Consider the following 25178-nt stretch of genomic DNA (forward strand, 5'->3'; position numbering starts at 1 on the left):
ATTGGTGAGTGATCTCTCCTTGTCCTTATCTTGACCCACGAGGCTTTTGTTATATTTTCTTTCCTCTGTGCAGTTGAGGAGGGGGAGTGAGAGAGTGGCTTGGTGGGCCCCTGGCCTCCAGCCAAGGTCAACCCACCACACTGCCTCATGTTCAACTCATCCACCAGTACCCCCTAGGTCCTTTTCTGCAAAGCTACTTTCTAGCCAGTTGGACCCTATCTGTACTGCTACATACTGTTTCAGATTGAGGAGTCTGAAATCAAACTTAATTTGATTTCTTTCTCCTCTCCTCGAGTTCATCTTACTCTGTGTGTGTAGTGGTCCTGACCAGAAGACCATTGTACATTGAGGAGTTAGTGATCCACATAGCAGTTAACCTGAGTAAGCCCAGGCCTGTGCTGTGCTGCGTTATGCTGCACTGTGTTGGTTTTGCGTGGCAAGGTTTTGGTAGCGGGGGGGCTACAGGGGTGGCTTCTGTGAGAAGCTGATAGAAGCTTCCCCTGTGTCTGATAGAGCCAATGCCAGCCGGCTCCAAGACGGACCCGCCGCTGGCCAAGGCCAAGCCAATCAGCGCCTCTGTGATAACATATTTAAGAAAGAGAAAAAACAGTTAGAGAGACCTTTTTCAGCCGGAGAGAGGAGTGAGAAGATGTAAGAAACTCTGCAGACACCAAGGTCAGTGCAGAAGGAGGGGGAGGAGGCGCTCCAGGCGCCGGAGCAGAGATTCCCCTGCAGCCCGTGGTGAAGACCATGGTGAAGCAGGCTGTCCCCCTGCAGCAGCCCATGGAGGGAGGATGAGGGGGTGTAGAGATTTCACCTGCAGCCCGTGGAGGACCCCACGCCGGAGCAGGTGGAGGCACCTGAAGGAGGCTGTGGCCCATGGGAAGCCCACGCTGGAGCAAGTTCCTGGCAGGACCTGTGGATCCGTGGAGAGAGGAGCCCATGCCAGAGCAGGTTTGCTGAGAGGACTTGTGACCCCGTGGGGGACCCACGCTGGAGCGGTCTGGTCCTGAAGGTCTGCACCCCGTGGGAGAGACCCACGCTGGAGCAGTTCATGAAGGACTGTAGCCTGTGGGAGGGACTCACGTTGGAAAAGGTCCTGAAGGACTGTCTCCCGTGAGAGGGACCCCACGCTGGAGCAGGGGAACGATGAGAGGAGTCCTCCCCCTGAGGATGAAGAAGTGGCAGAAACACCGCGTGATGAACTGACCGTAACCCCCACTCCCCGTCCCCCTGTGCTGCTGAGGGTGGGCGGAGGTTGAAGCCGGGAGTGAAGTTGAGCCCAGGAAGATGGGAGGGGTGGGGGGAGGTGTTTTAAGATTTAATTTCATTTCTCATTCCTCTACTCTGTTTTGCTTAGTAATAAATTAGATGAATTCCCTCTCTAAGTTCAGTCTGTTTTGCTCGCGACGATAATTAGAGAATGATCTCTCCCTGTCCTTATCTCGTCCCATAAGCTTTTTTTTTACGTTGTACTTTTTCTCCCCTGTCTAGAGAAGGAGGGGAGTGATAGAGTGGCTCTGGTGGGCACCTGGCCCCCAGCCAGGGTCAACCCACCACATGCACATACAGCTTGGTCTTCAGGCCTGTGTTGTGCTACGCAAATCCCTTGGATACAGGATAAACTCAGCCAGCTCATTGTAACAGAGGAGCCTGCAGGCAGTTCCCACTTGGTACTGTCGATTACACCACCTGCATGGTTTTGCCATTATCTAACGGTGCAGCAAGTTGTTCTCATGCGAATATCATTCATGTTTGACAGTAGAAATGTAGAATAGAGTTGTTTCCTTGTAAGAAAAATCCTAAAACAGCTTGAATGACCAAAATGAGGTCATTCATGTCCTTTCCATGGACAAGTTCTGCACAGCATGCTGCGCATGGATCAGAGGCCCATTCAATGCTACACCACCTAGGGTTCTGTCACAAAAATTTGCAACTGGTCCGTGCCAACTGAGGGGAGAGGCTAGGACACAAATTATAGAATTGCAAGGGTAAATATTTATTCATGTGCATGAGGTGTCCCAGCCAAACTGGGGCATGCCGAATGTGGTTTTACACAGGGTTCTTATACCCTTCAAACGTTCAGGTACAACACGATTTGACTAATAACTAACACCCACACTACCTATTACTAATCATAGCAAAACTTCGTAAAGCAACTATATTTCGGCAGCATTCTTGCTGCTTGTCTATTGATCCAGATGTCCCTGGAGTCAGTCTTGCTAGAGTTATTTGTCTATGACACTAGATGATGCTGGAAGATTTTCAGAGACATGTTAGAGGGGCTAGGATGCTGGCACTACCGTTATCCTTCATGGACAGCTCTAAGCTTCCAAGAAGCAAAGTCCTTATTTCCAGGGCCAGGCTTTCCTTTAGTCTGTTTTACTTAAGCATGAACAATACCAAAGTCTCCAGTAAAATTCCACTACCTCATTACATTATGGTGTATAATGTGAACTAATATATATTAACAATGCTAATACACTTTCATACTATAGACACTGATTGATATAATAGTTAGGAAAGGGAATTTTCATAACAGTTCCCAGCATCCAAAGGTGAGATAAGGGAGGCACGAACTTTGTTCCCACACAAGTAAACTTAAAAAAAACAGGTTGATTAAGAATAGTTTACACATATCACAACGATGAGAGGAAGAACTGTATTGGGTCTGGCTGAGATGGAGTTAATTCTCCCCACAGCAGCCCTCATGGTGCTGTGCTGTGTATTGGTAGCTAGCAAACTGTTGATAACACACCAGTGCTTTGGCTACTACTGAGCAGTGCCAGCACACATCAAGGCTTTCCAACATTTCTTTTTCCCCAGCAGCAGGCTGGGGGTGGGCAAGATCTTGGGAGGGGACACAGCTAGGACAGCTGACCCAAACTGACCAAAGGGATATTCCATACCATATGACGTCATGCTCAGCAGTAAGAAACTGAGAATAGGGGGAGGAACAGGGCGGGGGCATTCGTTGTTTTTTTTTTACAATGTTTGTCTTCCGGAGTAAGGGGCACGCTTACTGAAGCCCTACTTCCCAGGAAGTGGCCGGACATCGCCTGCTGATGGGAAGTAGAGAATAATCTTTGCTTTTTGCTTTGCTTCCGCGTGCGGCTTTTTGCTTTAGCTACATTAAACTGCCTTTATCTCGACCCACGAGTTTGGGATTGTTTTTTCTCCATCTTCCCTTCTCCCCTCCCTGCCTTGCTGAGGAGGCGAGTGATAGAGCGGCTCTGGTGGGCACCTGGCCCCCAGCCAGGGTCAACCCACCACAAGAACCAAGGACAGAATCCCTGATGCAGTAGGAAACATCTTACAAGAATCAGTTCAAACTAACCTTGCGGTCTGGGAAAGGATCAGGGAGAGTACTGCGCCTGCGTAAGGGAAGAAGGTCGAAAGATTATGAAGGGGATGATATTTACTTCATCATCAGAGACCCCTGCCCACCCTGACTAGAGGACACTACGCATGCGCCAGGAGGAGGAGTCGGGGAAAGAGCTAATTTTAATACGAGACAGGAAAGGTTATGAATATGTATAGGCGTCTTGCGAAACTATTATGAATATGTAATACTCTGTAGCATATAAGGAAGCTAAAAGCTGCTGTAAGGAGCGCACGATTGTGGGTGGGGCGACCACCCGTGCTGCCCAGCGCTGAATAAACATACCTACTTTACAACCTTCTCAGTTGTGGAGTCTGCTTTCCGCACGTCAAAGGGATGTAAGATTATATATACTATTCTCTCCTTATAGTGCTACCTCTTATAAATAGCATTTTAAACAATACCTTACAGAGTCTGAGTGCCTTTCTTACTGCGATCATAATGAACCAGCACCACCTGGTGCAAAACAATTTGTAGTCATTAGATGTTCATTCATGGTTGTGTTGGGTTTGCGTGGCAAGGTTTTGGTAGCGGGGGGGCTACAGGGGTGGCTTCTGTGAGAAGCTGCTAGAAGCTTCCCCTGTGTCTGACAGAGCCAATGCCAGCCAGCTCCAAGACGGACCCTCCGCTGGCCAAGGCCAAGCCAATCAGCGCCTCTGTGATAACATATTTAAGAAAGAGAAAAAACAGTTAGAGAGGGCTTTTGCAGCCAGAGAGAGGAGTGAGAAGATGTAAGAACATCTGCAGACACCAAGGTCAGTGAAGAAGGAGGGGGAGGAGGTGCTCCAGGCGCCGGAGCAAGATTCCCCTGCAGCCCGTGGTGAAGACCATGGTGAAGCAGGCTGTCCCCCTGCAGCCCATGGAGGGAGGATGAGGGGGTGTAGAGATTCCACCTGCAGCCCGTGGAGGACCCCAGGCAGGAGCAGGTGGAGACACCTGAAGGAGGCTGTGACCCCGTGGGAAGCCCGCGCTGGAGCAAGCTCCTGGCAGGACCTGTGGATCCGTGGAGAGAGGAGCCCATGCCAGAGCAGGTTTGCTGACAGGACTTGTGACCCCATGGGGGACCCACGCTGGAGCAGTTTGCTCCTGAAGGTCTGCACCCCGTGGAGGAGACTCACGTTGGAGAAGGTCGTGAAGGACTGTCTCCCGTGAGAGGGACCCCACGCTGGAGCAGGGGAACGATGAGAGGAGTCCTCCCCCTGAGGATGAAGAAGCGGCAGAAACACCGCGTGATGAACTGACCGTAACCCCCACTCCCCGTCCCCCTGTGCTGCTGAGGGTGGGCGGAGGTTGAAGCCGGGAGTGAAGTTGAGCCCGGGAAGATGGGAGGGGTGGGGGGAGGTGTTTTTAAGATTTGGTTTTATTTCTCATTCCTCTACTCTGTTTTGCTTAGTAATAAATTAGATGAATTCCCTCTCTAAGTTCGGTCTGTTTTGCTCGTGATGATAATTAGAGAATGATCTCTCCCTGTCCTTATCTCGACCCATAAGTTTTCTTTCATTGTACCTTTTCTCCCCTGTCTAGTGAATGAGGGGGAGTGATAGAGCAGCTCTGGTGGGCACCTGACTCCTCATGCTCTTCCCCTGCTCCAGCATGAAATCCCTCTCAGGGGAGACAGTCCTCCATGAACTTCTCCAACGTGAGTCCTTCCCATGGACTACAGTTCTTCACGAACTGCTCCAGCGTGGGTCTCTCCCACGGGGTGCAGACTTTCAGGAGCAAACTGCTCCAGCGTGGGTCCCCCATGGGGTCACAAGTCCTGCCAGCAAACCTGCTCTGGCGTGGGCTCCTCTCTCCACGGATCCACAGGTCCTGCCAGGAGCTTGCTCCAGCCTGGGCTTCCCACAGGGCCACAGCCTCCTTCAGGTGTCTCCACCTGCTCCGGCGTGGGGTCCTCCATGGGCTGCAGGTGGAATCTCTACACCCCCTCATCCTCCCTCCATGGGCTGCAGGGGAACAGCCTGCTTCACCATGGTCTTCACCACGGGCTGCAGGGGAATCTTGCTCCGGCGCCTGGAGCACCTCCTCCCCCTCCTTCTGCACTGACCTTGGTGTCTGCAGATGTTCTTACATCTTCTCACTCCTCTCTCTGGCTGCAAAAGCGCTCTCTAACTGTTTTTTCTCTTTCTTAAATATGTTATCACAGAGGCGCTGATTGGCTTGGCCTTGGCCAGCGGCAGGTCCGTCTTAGAGCCGGCTGGCATTGGCTCTATCAGACACAGGGGAAGCTTCTAGCAGCTTCTCGCAGAAGCCACCCCTGTAGCCCCCCCGCTACCAAAACCTTGCCACGCAAAACCAACGCATACATTCATTCACACTTATAGTTGTATGGCTTCACTGGACTTGTAACACGATCTTTGTGGTAGTATATACATGGGGGTTAAGACAGTTGAAAACTGCACACCTGCAAGCAGGTCTACTATCTGGTCCCTGGTACCAAGGTTCCACACTCTTAATCCCCCTACCCCCCCTCCAATTCAACTCAGCAGGCATACAAAATGCGTACCAGGAGGTGTAAGCGTCCTAAATCTCACATACCTTTTCTAAGCAGATTACTTTCTGATGATGCCGACTCAGCTGGTGTCCAAAATAACTGGCATGCTGCCTTACTGGCTATAGCCTCTACTTGGGCATATGCGTACGAGGTGAGGAAACCTGTTTCTTTCTCTCACTCCTTTTCTAGGCCTCACAGAGGATCAAGTCCCTGCTCTCTTCTATTAACCTGTCCTTGCCGTGCTATTAACTGACAGCATTGCTAACTTCGGTAACAGCTATGTCCCACAGCAGAAAGTCTGGCTCCATTGTGTTGTGTTGTGTTGTGATGTGAGGAGGGGAACTGTCTGGAACGTAGATAGAGGCCAGCTGGGGGCTGTGAGTGAGAAGGTGGTGCTTGCTGTCATTTCTGTTGTTGCTGTCATGCACTCCGGCCCTGCAGCCTGACTCGACTTCCTTTTCTCAGGAGATGCCCTTTCTGAGGTAGATGATTGAAGAAGGCTTTTGTGGGGTGAGAAATCAGCAAGGGCAGTGGATGCATCATGCCGAAGGGATGACCCACGCAAGCAGGAGCAGTTTCTGGATGGCAGGAAGCAGCTGGCGGGGTCCTCTTGCCTGCTGCAGGTAGCGGGAGAAGTCAGAGGAGCTAGACTGAACGCCAGCCGGTGCTTTTTTCGTCCCTCTCCTGAGAAGGGAGGGGTGGGGGGATGACGTTTGAATGCCCCGTGAAAAGGGCGGTACCTGAGGACAAGGGACAGGGAGCTACTTCCGGAGTAGGCACAGAAGAAGCAGTAGCCTTCACTCAGTGCCAATGGAAGGAGGTGTGCAGGCAGAGCTGTGTGCAGGTTCAGTCGAGCCCATTTTATGTGGCTGACTCGGACCAGGACAGAGCCCGGTGAGGAAGCTTGTACTGGCGCATATTCTTCTTCCCACTTTAGGGTAGGGGTGAGGACGTCGGAGGGAGCGTGCTGAGAGACTGACTTGTGTACATAGGTGAACTCGATCTCTGTTCCCTGGCTTGGGGGGGCGTACAGAGGTCTTCAGCCCATGCTGAAGAGCTTAATTCCTGGGCTGAGTGCCCCCTTCAGGAACGGTACAGTATGTGTGCATGCGTACCCGGGATGAGAGAAACGGACCTGGCACAGCCCATGGGGGCTGTGGGAAAGCTGCCGCCCATTGCTCCAGACAGACCGGTTTCAAAGGATCCAGCCCTAGCTAGCGGCCCTCCAGAGAGGGAGGAGGATATTCAGCAGGATGAGGATAATGATGATGATGTGGGAGGCAAGAACAGCAGCTGTCCCTGGGAACAGAATCTAAGCCCGGAGTTGCAGCAAGGGTACCGCATACTGTGTGAGTTTCTTCTGGAGAAGCAGCATCCACTGACAGCACCTTTCCTGAAGCCGCTCACAGATGAGGCATCCATCAGGGATGAAGGAGAAGGTGCATCCCAGTCAGGTTATGGCAGCAGTCACTCCTTTCAGCAGTCATCAGCTGGAATGTGGCTATTGAAGATGGAAGAGAAATTTTCCAGTGGGCAGTATACAGGGATAACGGATTTTGTGGCTGACTTCCGTCTGATGCTGGAGATGTGTTACCGGCTTCATGGTGTGGATCACTGGCTGTCCAAGCAGGCCCAGAAGCTAGAGGTGATGCTGGAACAGAAGCTGGCACTGCTGTCCCGGTAGGTGTAACAAAGGATTGTGTTCAGAGGCTCTGGAAGCTGCTATTTATTTAAACCAGAGTTGGGAGTGTGTATTTGACCTGAATACTAAATACCAAAATGAAAAAAGGCTTATCAGTTCCTGACTAGAGATTTTGCTTCTGACAGAGGCCTCCCATGACATATAGGAGCACTTGTTTGGATGTAATGATAAATTTAACTGTTTCCCTTATTTTTTGTTGGTGTAAAAGTCAATAAATCTGCCCAAATTCTATAGAATGTCTCTTTTAAATTGACAACCTTATCTGTTAAAAGTAAATGATATCTCATATGATTTGTACAGTGTTATGTTACAGTGATATCCACCTTATCCATAGTTTAAATTAAATATGGAGCCCAAACTGCCTTGTTTGATATTGCTATTAAATGTCAGCACAGTACTTGATGATGATATAAAAAGGGAAGATGGCCCTTGGCCCATGCTCATTATAATCTCAAAAGTCAAAATGAAAACTATAGTATGGGTAAATACAAGTCCCTGGTAACAATTTTTTTCTTTGGCCAAGAACTGGAGAATGGAAAACTTTCAGATATAATGTGAAAGGCCCAACTTGAGTCACAACTCAGGTATGAGTTTTCTTATTAGAAAATTGTGAGGTGCTGCTTACCCTGAAAGGTCTATCAGCCTTCTGTGGAAAGAGCTTGGTATCTTGTATATCAAAGCTGCAAGTTGTAGGGGGGAAGGAGGGGTAGGTGTTAATAAATACGTGAAGTTAAATATATCCACTGTTCTCAAACTTGTTAGTGACACAGAGCAGTGCTGCCAGCTAATGAGATGGTCCTTGCTCATCTAGTGGGAATGCTTAAGAAGTGAGGTGTGGAACCCAGTTGAATAAGCTGTAGTAGATGCATTCTGGCTTGGTGCATCAACACTGCACCTTTTGAAACTGTTTTTTGCATAGCAACAAGTTTGGGGTAGAGGGGAAAGAGCTGAACCCTATGGGGCACGAACATTGCCAGTGGTCTCAAGTGAAGTTTGGTTTTAAAAAAGATTGGGAACTACTGACTTAAAGGAGTAATTGCTGACATAAATGGCTAACCAAGTTAGATTTGACTCAAGTCAGGCATGGATATACAAGGTAAGGAAACCCTTGTTATCCCTCATCTTATCTGTTGCAATACAGGGAAACATGACTAGTATTGGAGCTCTGTTAGAGCTGTGGTGGGGTAGCAAAAGATGAAGACTAAAGCCCTTTCCCTGGCCATTGTATGCTGAGGCATCCCTACTGTCTCTTAAATGTTGTTAACTTCACCCTATCTACAAGTTTGGACTCTTTGACCTTGATGTGATCTACATCAGGAAGGAGGGTTCTGTCCACTCCTGCAAAGTATCTCCACAATTACTTTATACTGGCATGATGGCAAATGAGTTGTATTTTATTTTTTTCCAATTTTCTAGGCAGATGATTGCCCTTACTAAGGTTAACAGTAACTGTAGTTGTTTGTAATAGTATCAATGTTACCTGTGATCACCTGATAGTTGATGGCCATCAACACTCAGCTGTTTTTATGATGACCAAACTCTTATCATAAAGTGATGGTGAAGAAATGTCTAATTGAATATTTGAGATAAGAATCCATTTAATATAAGGTAGCACATGGAGAGGCAAGTCTTTTTAAGAATTTCTTTTTTTTTCCTGGTTTATTTAGAAGCTTTTATTACAAATCCTGGATTCTTCAGTTCTTCTTTCCACAAATGGGTTTGTCTTGTCCCAAGGAAGGAGTAACCTAGACTGTCTTTCCCAGCCAGTTCCTTATGTGTGCTACAGGGACCTTATCTCCCTACTAATTAACTGACTAAGCTTTGAGGTGACACAGCATGCCAGAAAGAATTGGATCAGACAACAGGAACCATTTCTGAAACAACCACATAGACACCTGGGCCAAGGAACATGTCATTGATTTGGTGTATCACATTCCCTATCACGAACCAGCCTCTGGAAAGATTGAACAAGACAATGGACTGTTAAAATCTATACTGAGAGCAATGGGTGCTGGGACATTCAGGCACTGGTATGCAAATTTAGCAGAAGCCACTTGGCTGGTTAATACTAGAGGATCTGCTACTTAACCTGACTCTGCCCAAATGAGATCCCTACATACTGTGGAAGGAGATAAGATCCCATCCATTTGTGGGATTGCTTTTGCTCAGGGACCTAGGTGTACTTGGTGGGTAATGTGGAAGAATGTGGAATTGCAACGCCTTCTTCAAGGAGATTTAACAATAAGCCATGATTTGAGTTGTATGCTGCCATAGCTGTATGTCAGAAGTACTACAGCAAGAGTCACCTGAACCAATGGAGGATGAACCTCATAAGGATCCAGGCAAGTGCAGCAGTGATCCAACCTGAGCTGGTTTTGGTGCCCAAAAATCCAACACAACACACCATCTCTCCTGTCCTAAATGACCATCACAACAGATGAAGTCCAAGTCATAGACTAAATGAACCCAAAGGACATTTTGTGGACATTTTAGAGGGGTGGACCATAGACTAAGGGAATGATATCTGTGTATATGTCAAATGACAAGAAAGGGGGTGGTAGTGAGTGTGGTGAGACACTGGAACAGGTTGCCCAGAGAGGTTGTGGAGGCCCCATCCCTGGAAGTGTTCAAGGCCAGGTTGGACGAGGCTTTGGGCAACATGGTCTAGTGGAGGGTGTCCCTGCCCATGGCAGCGGGGTTGGAACTAGATGATCTTTGAGGTCCCTTCCAACCCAAACCATTCTATGATTTCTTTTGTAAGGGAACCTGTATTTTAGAGCTGAAAAAAATTGGCAATTCTTATCATGGCACTTCTGCTCAGAAAAAAACAATTATTGTTAATGTGATTATTCTGTGTTTGGAAGCATAGGTGTCAAACTGCTGCTTGTCAGGAACACTGTAATCATGAATTGACTTCCTTTTCCTTCTAGGCATTTGAGAGCAAAAACAACAATAGCTGTAACATCAAGAGGGTGCTATGGGCTGGAAGATGATATGGGAAGGGCATGCACTTCAACAAGATGTCATTCCATACCTCGTACTTTAGTAGGCTTGACAACAGGTGTCTTTGAGTCCATAATGGTTCAGGTTCTGAGACAGGAAGAACAGCTGAGACCAAAGGAGAAAAAGAGGTAATAGGAAAAAAAAGTGGGCAGGAGGAATTGTTTTTAATAATCTTGTCTTCATATTTCTCTAAAGCACCTTCTTTAGGAGAATAAAAATTATCACAGAATCATTCAGGTTGAAAGGCACTTCAGGAGGTCTCTAGTCCAACCTCCTGCTTAAAGCAGGGTCAGCTATGAGGTCATACCAAGTTACTCAGCAGGGTTTTATCCAGTCTGGTCTTGAAAATCTCCAAGGATGGACACTGCACAACCTCTCTTGGCAACCAATGCTTGACTGTTCTCATGGTAAAAAAGTTTCTCCATATATCCGATCCGAACTTCTCTTGTTTCAACTTATGCCTGTTGTCTCTTGTCCTGCTGCTCTGCATCACTGTGAAAAGCCTAGCTCTGTTGTCTTGATGGTTTCCTCATACATATTGAAAGGCTGCTGTTAGGTCCCCCTAAAGCCTACTCTTCTCTAGGCCTCTCCTCATATGGCATGTGCTCCAGCCCCTTGATCATCTGGGTGCCTCTCCACTGATCTTGCTCAAGTTTATCAATATCTTTCTTGTCCAGTTTGGGCTCCCCAGTTCACAGTGTTGTTCCTGGTCCTGAGCTTACTTATGAACCCAGGACTTCAATACAGTGCATCCACAAATTAAGTAATTAGTTTTTGATTTATCTTTTTCTTGGGAAAAAAATGAAACGCTATTGTATTGTGTGTATGTGATAAGGTTTTGGTAGCAGGGGGGCTACAAGGGTGGCCTCTGCGAGAAGAGCTAAAGAGCTACCCTGTGCCGGACACAGCCTGTTCCAGTCAGTTTGGCAACAGACTCATTTCAGGCCAAAGCTGAGCCAATCAGAGGAATTGGTGGTGCCTCTGTGAAAACATATTTAAGAAAGGGGAGAAAACACTCGTCAGGCAGAGGAAGAGGGAACAAATAAAGTGAGAAACAGCAGAGGGAATACCAAAGTCAGAGGAGGTGCTCCATGGCAGAGCAGATATTCCCTGCAGCCTGTTCAGAACCCACACTGGAGTAGATGGATATTCCCAAAGGAATTGCAGCCCATGGAGAACCCATGCTGGAACAGAGGGAAAGAGTGAGAAGAAAGGTGCAGCAGAGAGAAACCTCTACATCCTTCCACCATGCCCTGCACCACTTGTTGCCTCACTGAAGGGACTGAGTGTAACCTGCATGGATAATAAGGTGTGTGTGGGGGGGGAGATGTGCTTGGAGTGAAGTTGAGCCTGAGAGGGAAGTGTGTAAATGTTTGCTTCTTTTTTCTGTTGTGGTGGTTTAGTTTGTTGTTGTTTCCCAGTATCTGAATCAGTACTTGAATATTTATATTATATTAATTGGCAATCAGTTAAGTTAATATTCCCCAAGTTGAGTCTGTTTTGCCTGTGACAGTAATTGGTAAGCAATCTTCCTGTCTTTATCTTGATCCATGAGTCTTGCTCTCCTGTTCTTCCTATTTTCTCCTTCTATCCTGCTGAGGAGGATGGAGATTGAGCAAGAGACTGGGTGGGAGATTCGCTGCTAGCCAGGGCAAATCCACCACAACTGTAGTGAAGAGGAAGAATTTGGGCATAGCAGTTTGAAAATAACGTCATGTAAATTCCAGTACTAGGCCACATCTGTGATCTGTATATCCCATATCTTTTTCTCCAATGGTCAGTACTAGAAGCTTCAAAGGGAAAAAAGAATATTGAAATAATCCTGGAAAAATCTTCCTGTAGAGACAATTTTATCCTAATTCTATCATTTAGAGTCTACTTTGTGCCCTGAGATAAAAATATTTGTACATCATCCAAACATAAAGTAAAACCTCTCTTAGCAATGTAACACTAGATAGTCTTATTATTGACCCACATTTTATTTGTATTATTCATGCAAAAGTCCAATTATTCACTTTGAAACTTACCTAACATACTGTCCTGGTTTCGGCAGGGATAGAGTTAATTTTCTTCCTAGCAGCTGGTATAGTGCTGTGTTTTGGATTTAGGATGAGAATAATGTTGATAACACAGTGATGTTTTTAGTTGTTGCCAAGTAGTCAAGGATTTTTCAGCTTCTCATACTGGCCTGCCAACGAGAAGGCAGGGGGCACCCAAAAAGCTGGGAGGGGACACAGATATTCCATACCATATGACATCATGCTCTGTATATAACAGGGGGTTGGCTGGGAGGCAGGGCAGCTCAGGAACTAGCTGAGCATTGGCTTCGAGTGGTGAGAAATTGTGCTGTTCATCACTTGTTTTGTATATTCTTTTATTATTATTATTATGAATCTTCCTTTTCTGTCCTGCTAAACTGTCTTTATCTCAACCCACAAATCTTACTTTTTCCTTTTCGATTCTTTCCCCCATCCCACTGGTGTAGGGGGGAGTGAGCAAATGGCTGTGTGGTTGTTTTACCTGCCAGCCAGGTTAAGAGCAGTTTAACCTCAGCTGGCAACTAAGCACCACACAGCTGCTCACTCACTCCCCCCACAGTGGGATGGGGGAGAGAATCAGAAGAGTGAAAGTGAGAAAACTCATGGGTTGAGATAATGACAGTTTAATAAGTAAAGCAAAAGCTGCGCGCACAAGCAAAGCAAAACAAGCAATTCATTCACTACTTCCCGCCGGCAGGCAGGTGTTCAGCCATCTCCAGGAAAGCAGGGCTCTGTCACACATAACGGTTACTTGGGAAGACAAACACCATCACTCCGAATGTCCCTCCTCTTGCCCCAGCCCCTTATATGCTGAGCATGACATCATATGGTATGGAATATCCCTTTGGTCAGTTGGGGTCAGCTGTCCCGGATGTGTCCCCTCCCACGTTCTTGGGCACCCCCAGCATACTCACTGGTGGGGTGATGTGTCCCAGCAGAAAAGGCCTTGACTCTGTGTAAGCACTGCTCAACAATAATGAAAACATCTCTGTATTATCAACGCTGTTTTCAACGTAAATCCAAAACATAGCCTCATACTATCTACTGTGAAGAAAATTAACTTTATTCCAGCCAAAACCAACACAACCATGACACGTATCTTGTGTGCTAATAAATTCACTAGTAACTAAGCTAAAGGTGATTATATAAAATAAAATCATTTTTTTCTTTCCAAACTTGTTGTCTTTAAATTTCACTATACTATGAAAAAGTAAGTAGAAGTGCCCTGTCTATCTTTTAACGTTTTATATATTTCTATTATGTTCCCTCTTATTAGTGCTTTGTCTGAAATCCCAGATTTCTCAGCCTCTCTGTGGAAGGTTTTTACAGGATTCTTGACATGTCTCTGAATACCCACTACTTTTGCTCTATCATTTTATTTTTTTTTTTAGACAGGGCGACCAGAACTGAGTACAGTGTTCCAGGTGAGGGTGTTGTCCCAAAAGTAGGATCGTTTAACCGGTGTGCAGTACGCCAATATACACACAAAGCAGAGGTATTTTATTTATTTCATGTCTGCGCAGGGATGGGTGCTAGGTGGTAATTCCACAAAGCTAGCACACACCACACAGAATCTACCGCATATTTATCTTGTTACAGGATTAGAAAAACCTGCTTAAATTTACACTAATTGTCTTGTTGACTTCAGGCCTCTCTGGCAATTGCCCAGCTCTCAGCGCCTTCTGGGGCAGGATGTTTCCTCTTTATCAGTTTTTCAGCTCTCCTTCAAGGGTACTCTTTAGCAAAGCATGCTTTTTATCAGTCCTTTGGCTCTTCTTCAAAGGTATAGTCATCAGCAAAGCAAGTACTGCATTTAACCCTAAATTATAACAGTGTCTAAACACCAACCCAAACACATTTCTGTCCCTGTAAAGTGGAAATTTCTACTTTATGGATATCATTTTTCCTCCCCCTTTGAGACTATGAGATCCCTTTTCATGGGTCTCATATGTCTCACTATTTCTTTTCATTATAACTACAATTATCCATTACAGACTGCTAATACTGAATATACTATTACAATATTTACAATTTTAGCAGAGTTAAATTAACAATGCTTTCTGAGGAGGTTCTATAATTATCCCTGTGGAAAAAAAATTCGTTCTATACATAAACAGCAAAACAATAGATAACTACATTATTAATCCTAAATACAAAACCAATTGGCTTTGTGGGCACTTAACCTCTACTTAGGCAAGTCCTGTTTCTCAGGTACAGTTCATCGAGGCTTAACTTCTCTGGTTGGTGGGGAGGTCCATTCGTCTTCATCAGGCCTTGGTACTCTTTTTACCTGTGTATAATGAATCCAGGAATTAATTCCCTCTACTTTGACCACAGAGTAAGTCTTCAATAGCACGGTATAGGGTCCTTTCCATTTCTCTTTTAGTGGTTCATCTTTCCAGGTCCGTATGTAAACAACATTTCCTGGTTGGAATGGGTGAACTGGTGTGTCCAAGGGAAGAGACACCTTTTGATTTAGGTACCTGTGCAGTGAAGATAAAGTCTGCGAGAGAGAAATCAAGTATTCTTTAATTGCAGCCTGACCTTTTATATGCATTTGGTCTCCCTTGACATTTAAAAGGTTTGTAGGATATGCTTTCCCGTAGATGATTTCAAAGGGGCTTACTCCTTCCTTGACCCTAGGGGTTATTCGGATTTGCAAAACAGCTATGGGTAAGGCTTCTGTCCGCTTAAGGTGTGCTTCCTGACAAAGTTTAGATACTTGTCTTTTGAGAGTCTGGTTCATTCTTTCTACTTTCCCACTAGATTGAGGCCTCCAGGGGGTGTGTAGTTCCCACTTAATCTGCAAAAACTTGGAAATTTCCTGTACCATTTCTGCAATAAAATGAGGTCCGTGATCAGAGGAGATCCCCTCTGGAATACCAAATCTGGGTATAATTTCTTTTAACAAGATTTTAATTACCTCTCTAGCTTTGTTGGTACAACAAGGGAAAGCCTCTGGCCAGCCAGAGAAGGTATCTACTAATACCAATAAATATTTATACTGGTTACATCTAGGTAATTCTGAAAAGTCTATTTGCCACTATTCCCCAGGAGTTATTCTTTGTTTCACAAGTCCTCCCATAATCTTCTTCCCGATTTCTGGGTTATTAGCACAACAGATGGTACATTTCTTTACTACAGTATCTGCTATACTCTGCATTTTGGGCCCAAAAACATTTCTTTTAGCAGTTAATACCAGTGCATCTGCTCCTGTATGCATTTCTTGGTGCAGTCTTTTAAGCACAGTTTCCATCATTTTTTCAGGAATCAATAATTGTTTCAGTGGCGTCACCCACCAGCCTTGACCATTTTTGGAGCAATCTAATTGTTCTGCCAACTGGTTTTCCTTTTCAGTATATTTTGGTGGTAACAGTTCTATATGAGATCCTGGAATTAAAGCTCCTTCTAAGTTGGACTCCCTCATGGCTGCTTCTTTAGCTAGCCAATCTGCTTTTTGATTTCCTTTTATAACTTCACTGTTTCCCTTTTGGTGAGCTTTACAATGCATTATTGCAACCTCTTTTGGTTGAAGAACTGCTTGTAAGAGTTTCATAATTTCTGTCCCATATTTTATTGGATTTCCTTGTGAGTTTAATAGTCCTCTGTCCTGGTTCTGGCAAGGATAGAGTTAATTTCACAAGGAGCCAGGACAGGTGAGCCAAGCTGGCCGGGGGCTCTTCCATACCATGTGACATCATGCTCACCATAAAAGGGGGCTAGTCGGGCAGGGGTGGGCTCAGCGTGGCTCCGGGACAGGCTGAGTGTCCGGTCGGACGTTGGATCGGTAAATCGTTCTCTGTTATCACCCATTGTTAATATCTGTTATCAGTACTGTTGTTGATTGTGTTCCCTCTCCCTTGCTGTCCCAGTAAACTGCCCTTATCCCAACCCGCGAGGCTTTGCCATTGTTTTTCTGTTCTCCTCCCCATCCTGCCAGGGAGAGGGGTGAGCAAGTGGCGCGTGGCACTTAGCTGCCGGCTGGGGCTAAACCACATCATCCTCTCTCATTCCAAATTGCTCCATGTGCATGCACCACTCCAAAGGCATATTTGGAATCAGTGTCATGTGCGGAAAATCGGACTCCACAACTGGGAAAGTTGTAAAGTAGGTATGTTTATTCAGCGCTGGGCAGCACAGGGGGTCATCCCACCAAAATCGTGCGCACCTTGCGGCAATTCCCTTTGAATTTTATACAACAAAATGTTACATATTCAAAAAGCGCCTATACATATTCATGATCTTTCCGTGGAAAGGCGGTCTTATTACAATGAGTTCATTTCCATTGTCTCTGCCTTTAACTCCTCTCAGCTGCGCACGCGCAGTGCCTCTTGGTGGTCGTGGGCCGGGGTCTTAGGGATGAAGGCCGTATGTCTTCCTCACTGTGCACTTTTCACCTTCACCACAAAACTTACTCAGACCGGTTCCTAATTAGCAGAGAATCCTCCGTGTTCATTCCATTCTGATTTACTACCTCCTTATCTTGTGATTGGTTACAAAAATGCAAGCAGAATGAAGGGTCATCTTGACCCTTCCTTACGCTAGTTCTTGTTAAAACATCTTACGTAAGGGTTAAGATTACTAGATATGTGGCTTAAGCTAGTTAATGGTCCTGCCATTTCCCTTAAGTGTTAGTTCCCTCTATCAATCCCCCCTTTTCAAAAAGGTTAGTAAATTCGTTTACTACAGCTAATACAATGACTATCTAATAGTTTCTCAAAATACTTATTTGATTCTAACCTTTGCCTTAGTTGGTATTTCTTCCATTCGCTGTAAGAATTCCCCGTGTTTTGACAACACCCTAAAGCACATCGAACTACTACACACAGAGCTATAAACAGGATTATAGCCATAATTGTCATAACAAATAATTGTTTCAACCATGTCAAATTCGGTAACCAGGATGTTAATCTTTCCACTAAGTCACTAAACCCCCAAGATGTGTTATCTTGGGGCACTTCATGCAAGATTTTGTTTTTTTCCCAAATTTGAGATAAATCCTTTTCAATCCTTTTGTCTTGGTTGACATAGGTACAGCAATGTTCACCAATAACCGTACATAAACCTCCTTCTTTAGCAAAAAGCAAATCCAGCCCCAGCCTGTTTTGGAGTGTCACCTGTTCTAGAGAAGAGATTTCTTTTTGTAGAGCCGTGAGCGCATCAGCTGTAGCATTATTAATAATTTCCATTGTAGCCGAAATGTTGACTAAGGCCTTTTCTAATTCACTAACCCCCAACCATGGGATAAACCACCTCGCAAAGCTATGAAAGCTGGTTGGTCTTTCTACTAAAGGGTTCCGTTTTCCCCGGGTTGGATGGGCCACGGGTTTCATATAAGTTCGTAATAAACCGAGCGTGCCTGAACTAGTTAAGTTTTGTACAATAGTAATGTTAGGAACTATAGTCCCTGTAGCGCATTGACCTTTCCACCCTAAGGGCAATACTTTGTACCCCCACTTCCCACAGATCCAGTACCATCCCTGACCCACAGGGGTGGGCCAGCCTTTGGGGGTACTGCTGACGTGTCTTCGAGTCTGGTTGCTATTCCACATATTTGCACCTCCATACTTGATATAACTCGTGCAATTAGGGTAAGCCCCAACAAAACTTGTACTTCCACATTTTTTATCTGTGCTATTCCCTCCCGTACTCTTTGTGGTGTTTTCCAGGTAGCACCTCTGGACACAAGGTACTTCCGTGGTCTCGTTCCAGAGTATGCTAAAATCTATCTGCCACTCGAGATTCCTTTTTGGTATCTCCGTGTATTCGGTGAGGGATATATTACTAAAGGCCTTGGCTATCTCCGAAGAGTTGGGAAAACTGGTGGCGACCACCGGGTGGCCCTGTCCTACGTTTGTGGGCAATCGTGAGCAAATCCAGCAATCAGACCAGTTCATGGCATTAGCAATTTTGTCATGTAGCTGCAAAAAGGCATTATTCTCCCATGCCTCAAGTCCCCCTATTAGGCTTACAGTCAGTGTCGTGACAAGGTAAGCTTTCCTTGCTGTACTTGCGTGACTCTCCATGGAGATTTAGGTGCCTTCTTCACAGGGGAGTGGTGAATCCAGGCGTTCTGTTCCTTAATCTTTATTGCTGTGAAGGATGTGAGGAGTACCTGGAACGGTCCTTCCCATTGTGGTTCCAGGGTCTTTTCTGTAAGAGACTTCACATATACATAATCTCCAGGTTTTATGTTATGTACAGGTCCATCCAAACCCCTGCTTCGAGTCCCAACCACGTGTTTTAAGATACGGTTGCTGGAACCCCAAAGCGTGGTATTATTTCTTGTATTAATGTTCTGGTTACCTCCCGAGCCTTGGCTGTCCTGGTAGGAAATGCCTCTGGCCAACCTGAAAAGGTATCAGTTAATACCAATAAATATCGATACCCCCCTTTTCTTGGGAGTTCTGAGAAATCAATCTGCCATTGTTGCCCAGGCCCGTTGCCTTTCCCAATTTGGCCTATTTCTGGTTTGGGGGTATTCTTGGGATTAGTCTGGAGGCAAAGATCGCACTGCTGAGTCACTTGTCTCACGGAGGTGTATAAATTCCTAGCTACAATCTTTCTAATCAGGTGTTTATATAGGGCCTCTGCCCTCCAGTGCCTCTTCCTATGTTCTTCCCTTATCAGAGACCATGTTAGATAGGAGGGAATGATTAGTTTCCCTTGTGGGGTGAGAGCCCACCCCTCGTTATTATATGACCCTTCTAGATCTGTGATAAGCTTCTGATCCTCCTTGGTATATTCTGGCTTACCTTCTAGGGAGATTCGCCTGTCAGGGACCAAAGCCCCTTCTGTTTTTACCTTTGTTTTGGCTACCTGTTTTGCCTCTCTGTCCACCAGCTCATTTCCTCTTTCCCAACTCTGAGTTCACTTTCTGGTGCGCCTTAATGTGCATGATTGCCACTTTCTCAGGGAGTTGGACTGCCTCCAACAGCTTCAGGATCTCCTCCGCATGCTTGATGTTTTTGCCTTGTGAGTTCAATAATCCTCTCTCCTTCCAGATTGCTCCCTGTGCATGTACGACTCCAAAGGCATATTTTGAGTCTGTATAGATATTTACAGCTTTGCCTCGGGCCAATTCCAAGGCGCGGGTCAGAGCAATTATTTCTGCCTTCTGTGCAGAGGTATTCATGGGCAAAGGCCCTGACTCTATTACTTCCTGGCTGGTGGTAATGGCATATCCAGCATGTCTTTTACCGCTTAGGACATAGCTGCTTCCATCCGTGAACCAGTTTTCCGTGTTTTCCATAGGACTGTCTCTCAGGTCCGAGCGGCTCGAATATGTTGCCTCAATGGTCTCCAGACAGTCATGATGCACTGGTTCTCCTGTGTTTCCACTGAGGAAAGAGGCTGGATTGACAATGTTAGTGACTACAATCTCCACATCATCTTGTTCTACCATTATAGCCTGATATTTCAAGAATCTTTGTGGGGAAAGCCAGTGTCCACCTTTCGCTTCCAGTACTGCAGATACTGTATGGGACACCAACACAGTCATTTTCTGGCCCAGGGTGAATTTTTGGGCTTCCTGGATGTTTAGTACTACAGCCGCGACCGCTCGCAAGCATCCAGGCCAGCCCTTTGCAGTTGCATCCAATTGTTTGGAAAAGTAGGCAACTGCTCGTCGGTACGGGCCCAAATCTTGCGCTAATATTCCTAGGGCAATCCCCTGCTTCTCATGGGGAAAAAAGGAAAAATGGTTTACTCACATCTGGGAGTCCTAAGGCTGGGGCCGACATCAGGGCCTTCTTTAGCAACTCAAAGGCCTGTATGGTCTCTTTGCTCCATTTAAGGGGTTTCTGCTCAGTGGTTGTTAGTGCGTACAGGGGTTTAACAAGCAGTCCATAATTATAGATCCATAGTCGGCACCACCCAGTCATCCCCAGGAAAGTTCGTAACTCTTTCACTGTTTGTGGTCTCGGGGTTTGGCATATTGTCTCTTTTCGGGCCTGTCCCAAAGTCCTTTGTCCAGCACTAATTTCATAGCCCAGATAAATCACTTTGCACTGCATTACTTGGGCCTTTTTCTTGGATACCCGGTATCCCTGGAGCCCCAAAAAATTTAGCAGACTCACCGTCCAGGTCATACAAGCGTCCTTTGTCTTGGTGGCAATCAGGATGTCATCCACATATTGCAACAGCTTCCCTTCCTCAGGCGGGGCTTCCCAAGACTCAAGATCTTTTGCAAGTTGATTACCAAATATAGTAGGGCTGTTTTTGAACCCTTGTGGTAACACCGTCCAAGTAAGCTGAGTTTTACGACCGCTTTTAGGATTTTCCCATTCGAATGCAAATATTTTCTGGCTGGCTTTATGGAGAGGGAGGCAAAAGAAGGCATCCTTCAGGTCTAAAACGGTAAACCAGGTTAGTTCAGGTGTCAATACAGTCAGCAAGGTGTATGGATTCGCCACTACCAGGTAGAGGTCTTCAGTTATCTTATTTACAGCCCGTAAGTCCTGGACTACCCGGTATGATCCGTCGGGCTTACGGACAGGTAATATGGGAGTGTTAAAGTCGGACTCACATTCCTTTAGTAATCCTAGTTGTAGAAAATTTTCTATCACTGGCCGGATTCCTTCCTTGTCCTCCTTCCTCAGAGGATATTGTTTAATTCTTACCAGCTGCCTTCCTTCTTTGAGCCTGACCTCAACAGGTGGGGCATTCTTTGCTCTTCCAGGTACATCAGTGGCCCATACCCCGGGGTATACCTGGTTGGTGATCTCCTCCCCGATTTTTCCTTCTGTGGGAACACTAGCTAGTGATAAACTCATTATTTGGATATACTGTTGATCATTTACCTCCAGAGTAATCTCTCCCTTTTTGAATTTAATTATTGCACCCAATTGCTCCAATAAATCTCTTCCCAAAAGCGCCTTCGGGGAGTTGGGCATATACAGAAATCTGTGAATGCCCCACTGTTTTCCCAGTTTATATTTCAGAGGCTCACAAAAATATGCCTTTTCACTTTGGCCAGTTGCCCCTTTTACCATGATATAGTCATTTCCCAGGGGCATCAAAGCTTGGTTTAAAACCGAATACGTCGCCCCTGTGTCGATCAGAAATTCTATCTTCTTTTGTTCTTTCCCTAGCTTCATTATAACCAGTGGATCCGCTAGGGTAGATTCCCCAGGTCCCCGTCAGTCCTCCTTCATATGGGCCACTATCCCTCTTTTCTGATTGCTTCGTCCCTTCCCCTTATTTCCCTGCCTTTCTGGACACTCATTCTTCCAGTGACCAAATCTTTTGCATAACGCACATTGATCCCTGTCTAATCGAGGCGGTCCTCATCTGGGTTTTCTCTCTTCTTCCTTGACGACCGCTACCACCCTTCTCTGTCCCCGTTTGTAATCTTCCTCTCTATTGCTGAACACTCTCCATGCCTCATTCAACAATACTTCCAGGTTCCTGCCCTCTGTGGGACGCAGCTTTTGAAGCTTTCGCCTAATATCCCCTTGTCACCGAAATCCGGGAATAAACCTCGTAACACCAATGTAGTGTTAAAAGGCAGGCATTCTTTATTGCAGCGCTGGATGCACGGGGGATAGCTCCACCCAACGTGCATGCCAGGTGATCGCCAACACACAGGTTATGTAGGATCAAAACATACATATTCATCATTTTTCTCAGAAAAGGCAGTCCTATGATAATCATTTCTTAGAATTCATTTCCATATTCTCCTCCCCGTCATGCATGCTCAGTGATTTGAGTCGGTGGTCCTCAGGGGTCTCTGGTGGTCGTCAGTGGTCTTGCACCCGTGTCCGCTGGATGACCCCCTTCGTGCAGGCATGCGCAGTACCCTTGTTGTGCAGGTACATCTGCACCTGTCCTTACTTTATAAGATTGATATTCCCGGGCCTATTGTCCGGTTGGGTAGGGACTGTACAAGGAACATAGCAGCATTGTATCTTGACACGGTCATCTTGCCACTTGCCATGGTTAGCTAGCTTCATTACCTATTACCTTGGTTACAAACTAATTATCTCAACCTGATTCTATAGTTTCTATTTCACGGCCCCTATCCTACGGTTACATTTCCCCCCTTTGGAAGTTTTGAAATAATAACTTTTCAATACTTCCACTCATATTTTCCTATTCTAGACATATTACAGATGTTCTTAAACTTGTAACCATAGCATCTACACCCCAGTGTGTCTGCTCATGTTCCTCTTTTGCAAGTTCCAACATAATTTGTGGAGTTACTATTACCTGATTTTCTGGTGTTACCCACCATCCTTCTGCATTTTGGGATGCCTTTAAATGCTCTGCCAATTGTTCGTCTAATTTACTGTATCTTACTCTTACGTTCGGAATCTTTACCTGTTTTACTGGTACTAGTGCAAGGATACCTCGTTCTGCAGCCTCTTTTGCAGCTTTATCCGCCAACCGATTACCTATATTGACAGCCATCTGACCAAATTGATGAGCTTTGCAATGCATTACGGCCACTTCCTTTGGTTTTTGCACATCTTGTAGGAGCTGAAGAATTTCCTCCTTATGCCTTATTAGTGATCCTTGGGCTGATAACAGCCCTCTTTCTTTCCAGAGAGCTCCATGAGCGTGGATCACATCAAATGCATATTTGGAATCCGTCCATATGTTTACCCTTTTCCCTTCTGCCATCCGTAAAGCCTGCTTTAGCGCCACCAATTCTGCTTTCTGTGCTGATGTATTTGCAGGTAGTGTCCCTGACTCCAATATCTTGTCAATGGTGACAACAGCATACCCAGCCATTCGCTTTCCTTCTTGCACGAAACTGCTTCCATCCGCAAACAGCTCCAGATCAGGATCCTTCAAGGGTTCGTCCTTCAGGTCCGGTCTGCTGGAATATACTTGTTCAATGGTTAGCAGGCAATCATGTTCCAATTTCTCGGTAGGATTTTCTGTTGACAGGAACATTGCTGGATTTACAATTGCTGTGGTTTTTAATTCCACATCATCTTGTTCCAATAGGACAACCTGGTATTTCAACATTCTGCTAGGGGATAACCAGTGACCCCCCTTTTGTTCTAAGACAGTTATTACCATATGCGGTACATATACCACTATCTTTTGGCCCATAGTCAATTTTCAGGCTTCCTGAATCAGCAGCACCATTGCTGCCACGGCACACAAACATCCCGGCCATCTTTTACTCACGGTGTCAAGTTGTTTGGAGAAGTACCCCACTGGTCGCTTCCAGGATCCCAGCTGTTGCGCCAGCACTCCAAGGGCCAGATGTTGCCTTTCGTGTACAAATAGCTCAAAAGGTTTAGTCAGATCAGGTAAACCCAATGCAGGGGCCATCATTAATGGCTTTTTGAGTTCTTTAAATGATTTATGGCATTCAGGTGTCCAAGTCAGGTATTGATCTTTAGATTCCTTCAGGGCTTCATATAGGGATTTCGCATACAGTCCATAATTTAGAATCCAGAGTCGACACCACCCAATCATTCCCAAAAAGGTTCTCAGTTCCTTTGGGCTGTTAGGTTCGGGGATCTGACAAATGGCTTCTTTTCTTTCATTTCCCAATTGTCTCTGTCCTTGAGATATCTCGAATCCCAAATAAATCACTGCTTCTTTCCCTATCTGGGCCTTGTTTCTGGAGACTCTGTATCCTCCTTGGCCCAGGAAATTCAATAAACTGACAGTAATTTCAAAACATGTTTCCTTACTTTCTGCTGCTATCAGGTTGTCATCCACATACTGTAATAATATGCCTTCTCCTTGATTTTGTTTCTTCCACATTTCCAACTCTTTTGCCAATTGGTTTCCAAATATTGTAGGGCTATTTTTAAATCCTTGTGGAAGTACAGTCCACGTTAGTTGCGTCTTTCGTCCTGTAGCAGGACTTTCCCATTCAAAGGCAAATATGCCTTGACTTTTCGTATCCAGAGGTATGCAAAAGAAGGCATCCTTTAAATCCAGTACAGTAAACCATTTATGCTCCTCCCTCAAGGATGTCAGCAAGGTATATGGATTGGCTACTACTGGGTGTATATCTTGAACTATCTATCTGATTTATGGCCCTTAAGTCCTGAACTAATCGGTATTCCTTACCTCCTGATTTCCTTACTGGCAATATAGGGGTATTGTATTCTGATTCACATTCTACTAACAGCCCATATTCTAAAAATTTTGTAATTAATTCCTCTAATCCCTTCTGAGCCTCCAACTTAATAGGATACTGTTTTTGTCTTACCGGCTTGGCTCCAGGTTTTAAAGTCACCTTTACCGGTTCTGCCAGTTTGGATCGTCCTGGAACTTGTCCATACCAGGGGGGTAACTGCATTGTCCACCGCTTCTGAAATCTGTTCCTCCTTGGAGGAATCCTGTAACATAAACACTCTCGCCTCTATGGCTTTGATTCTGGTATTAGCAATCTGATTTCTCCATCTTTAAAAATTATTTGTGCATCTAATTTGCTTAGTAAATCTCGTCCCAATAAAGGCAACGGACATTCAGGCATGTACAAAAATTGATGTGTTACCTACTGTTTTCCCAGCTTAAATTTTAACAGTTTCAAGAAAGGCCAGTTCTGTTTTCGCCCCGTCGCACCAACAACCTCTGCTGATTTAT

The 25178-nt window shown here is 45.6% G+C and overlaps 1 protein-coding gene across 1 annotated transcript in view; it reads left to right on the plus strand.

The window, feature by feature from the left end:
• The first annotated feature begins 6647 nt into the window (after window positions 1-6647).
• Window positions 6648-25178, plus strand: part of LOC142599144 (putative bromodomain-containing protein 10) — a 68589-nt gene continuing 50058 nt past the window's right edge. The window contains 2 exon segments of the mRNA XM_075738841.1: window positions 6648-7556; window positions 10509-10709. Of these exon segments, the coding sequence (XP_075594956.1) occupies window positions 6976-7556; window positions 10509-10709 (782 nt within the window). The 5' untranslated portion in view covers window positions 6648-6975.

The sequence above is a fragment of the Balearica regulorum genome, chromosome W (assembly GCF_011004875.1).
Source record: "Balearica regulorum gibbericeps isolate bBalReg1 chromosome W, bBalReg1.pri, whole genome shotgun sequence".
In the NCBI taxonomy this organism is placed as follows: domain Eukaryota; kingdom Metazoa; phylum Chordata; class Aves; order Gruiformes; family Gruidae; genus Balearica; species Balearica regulorum.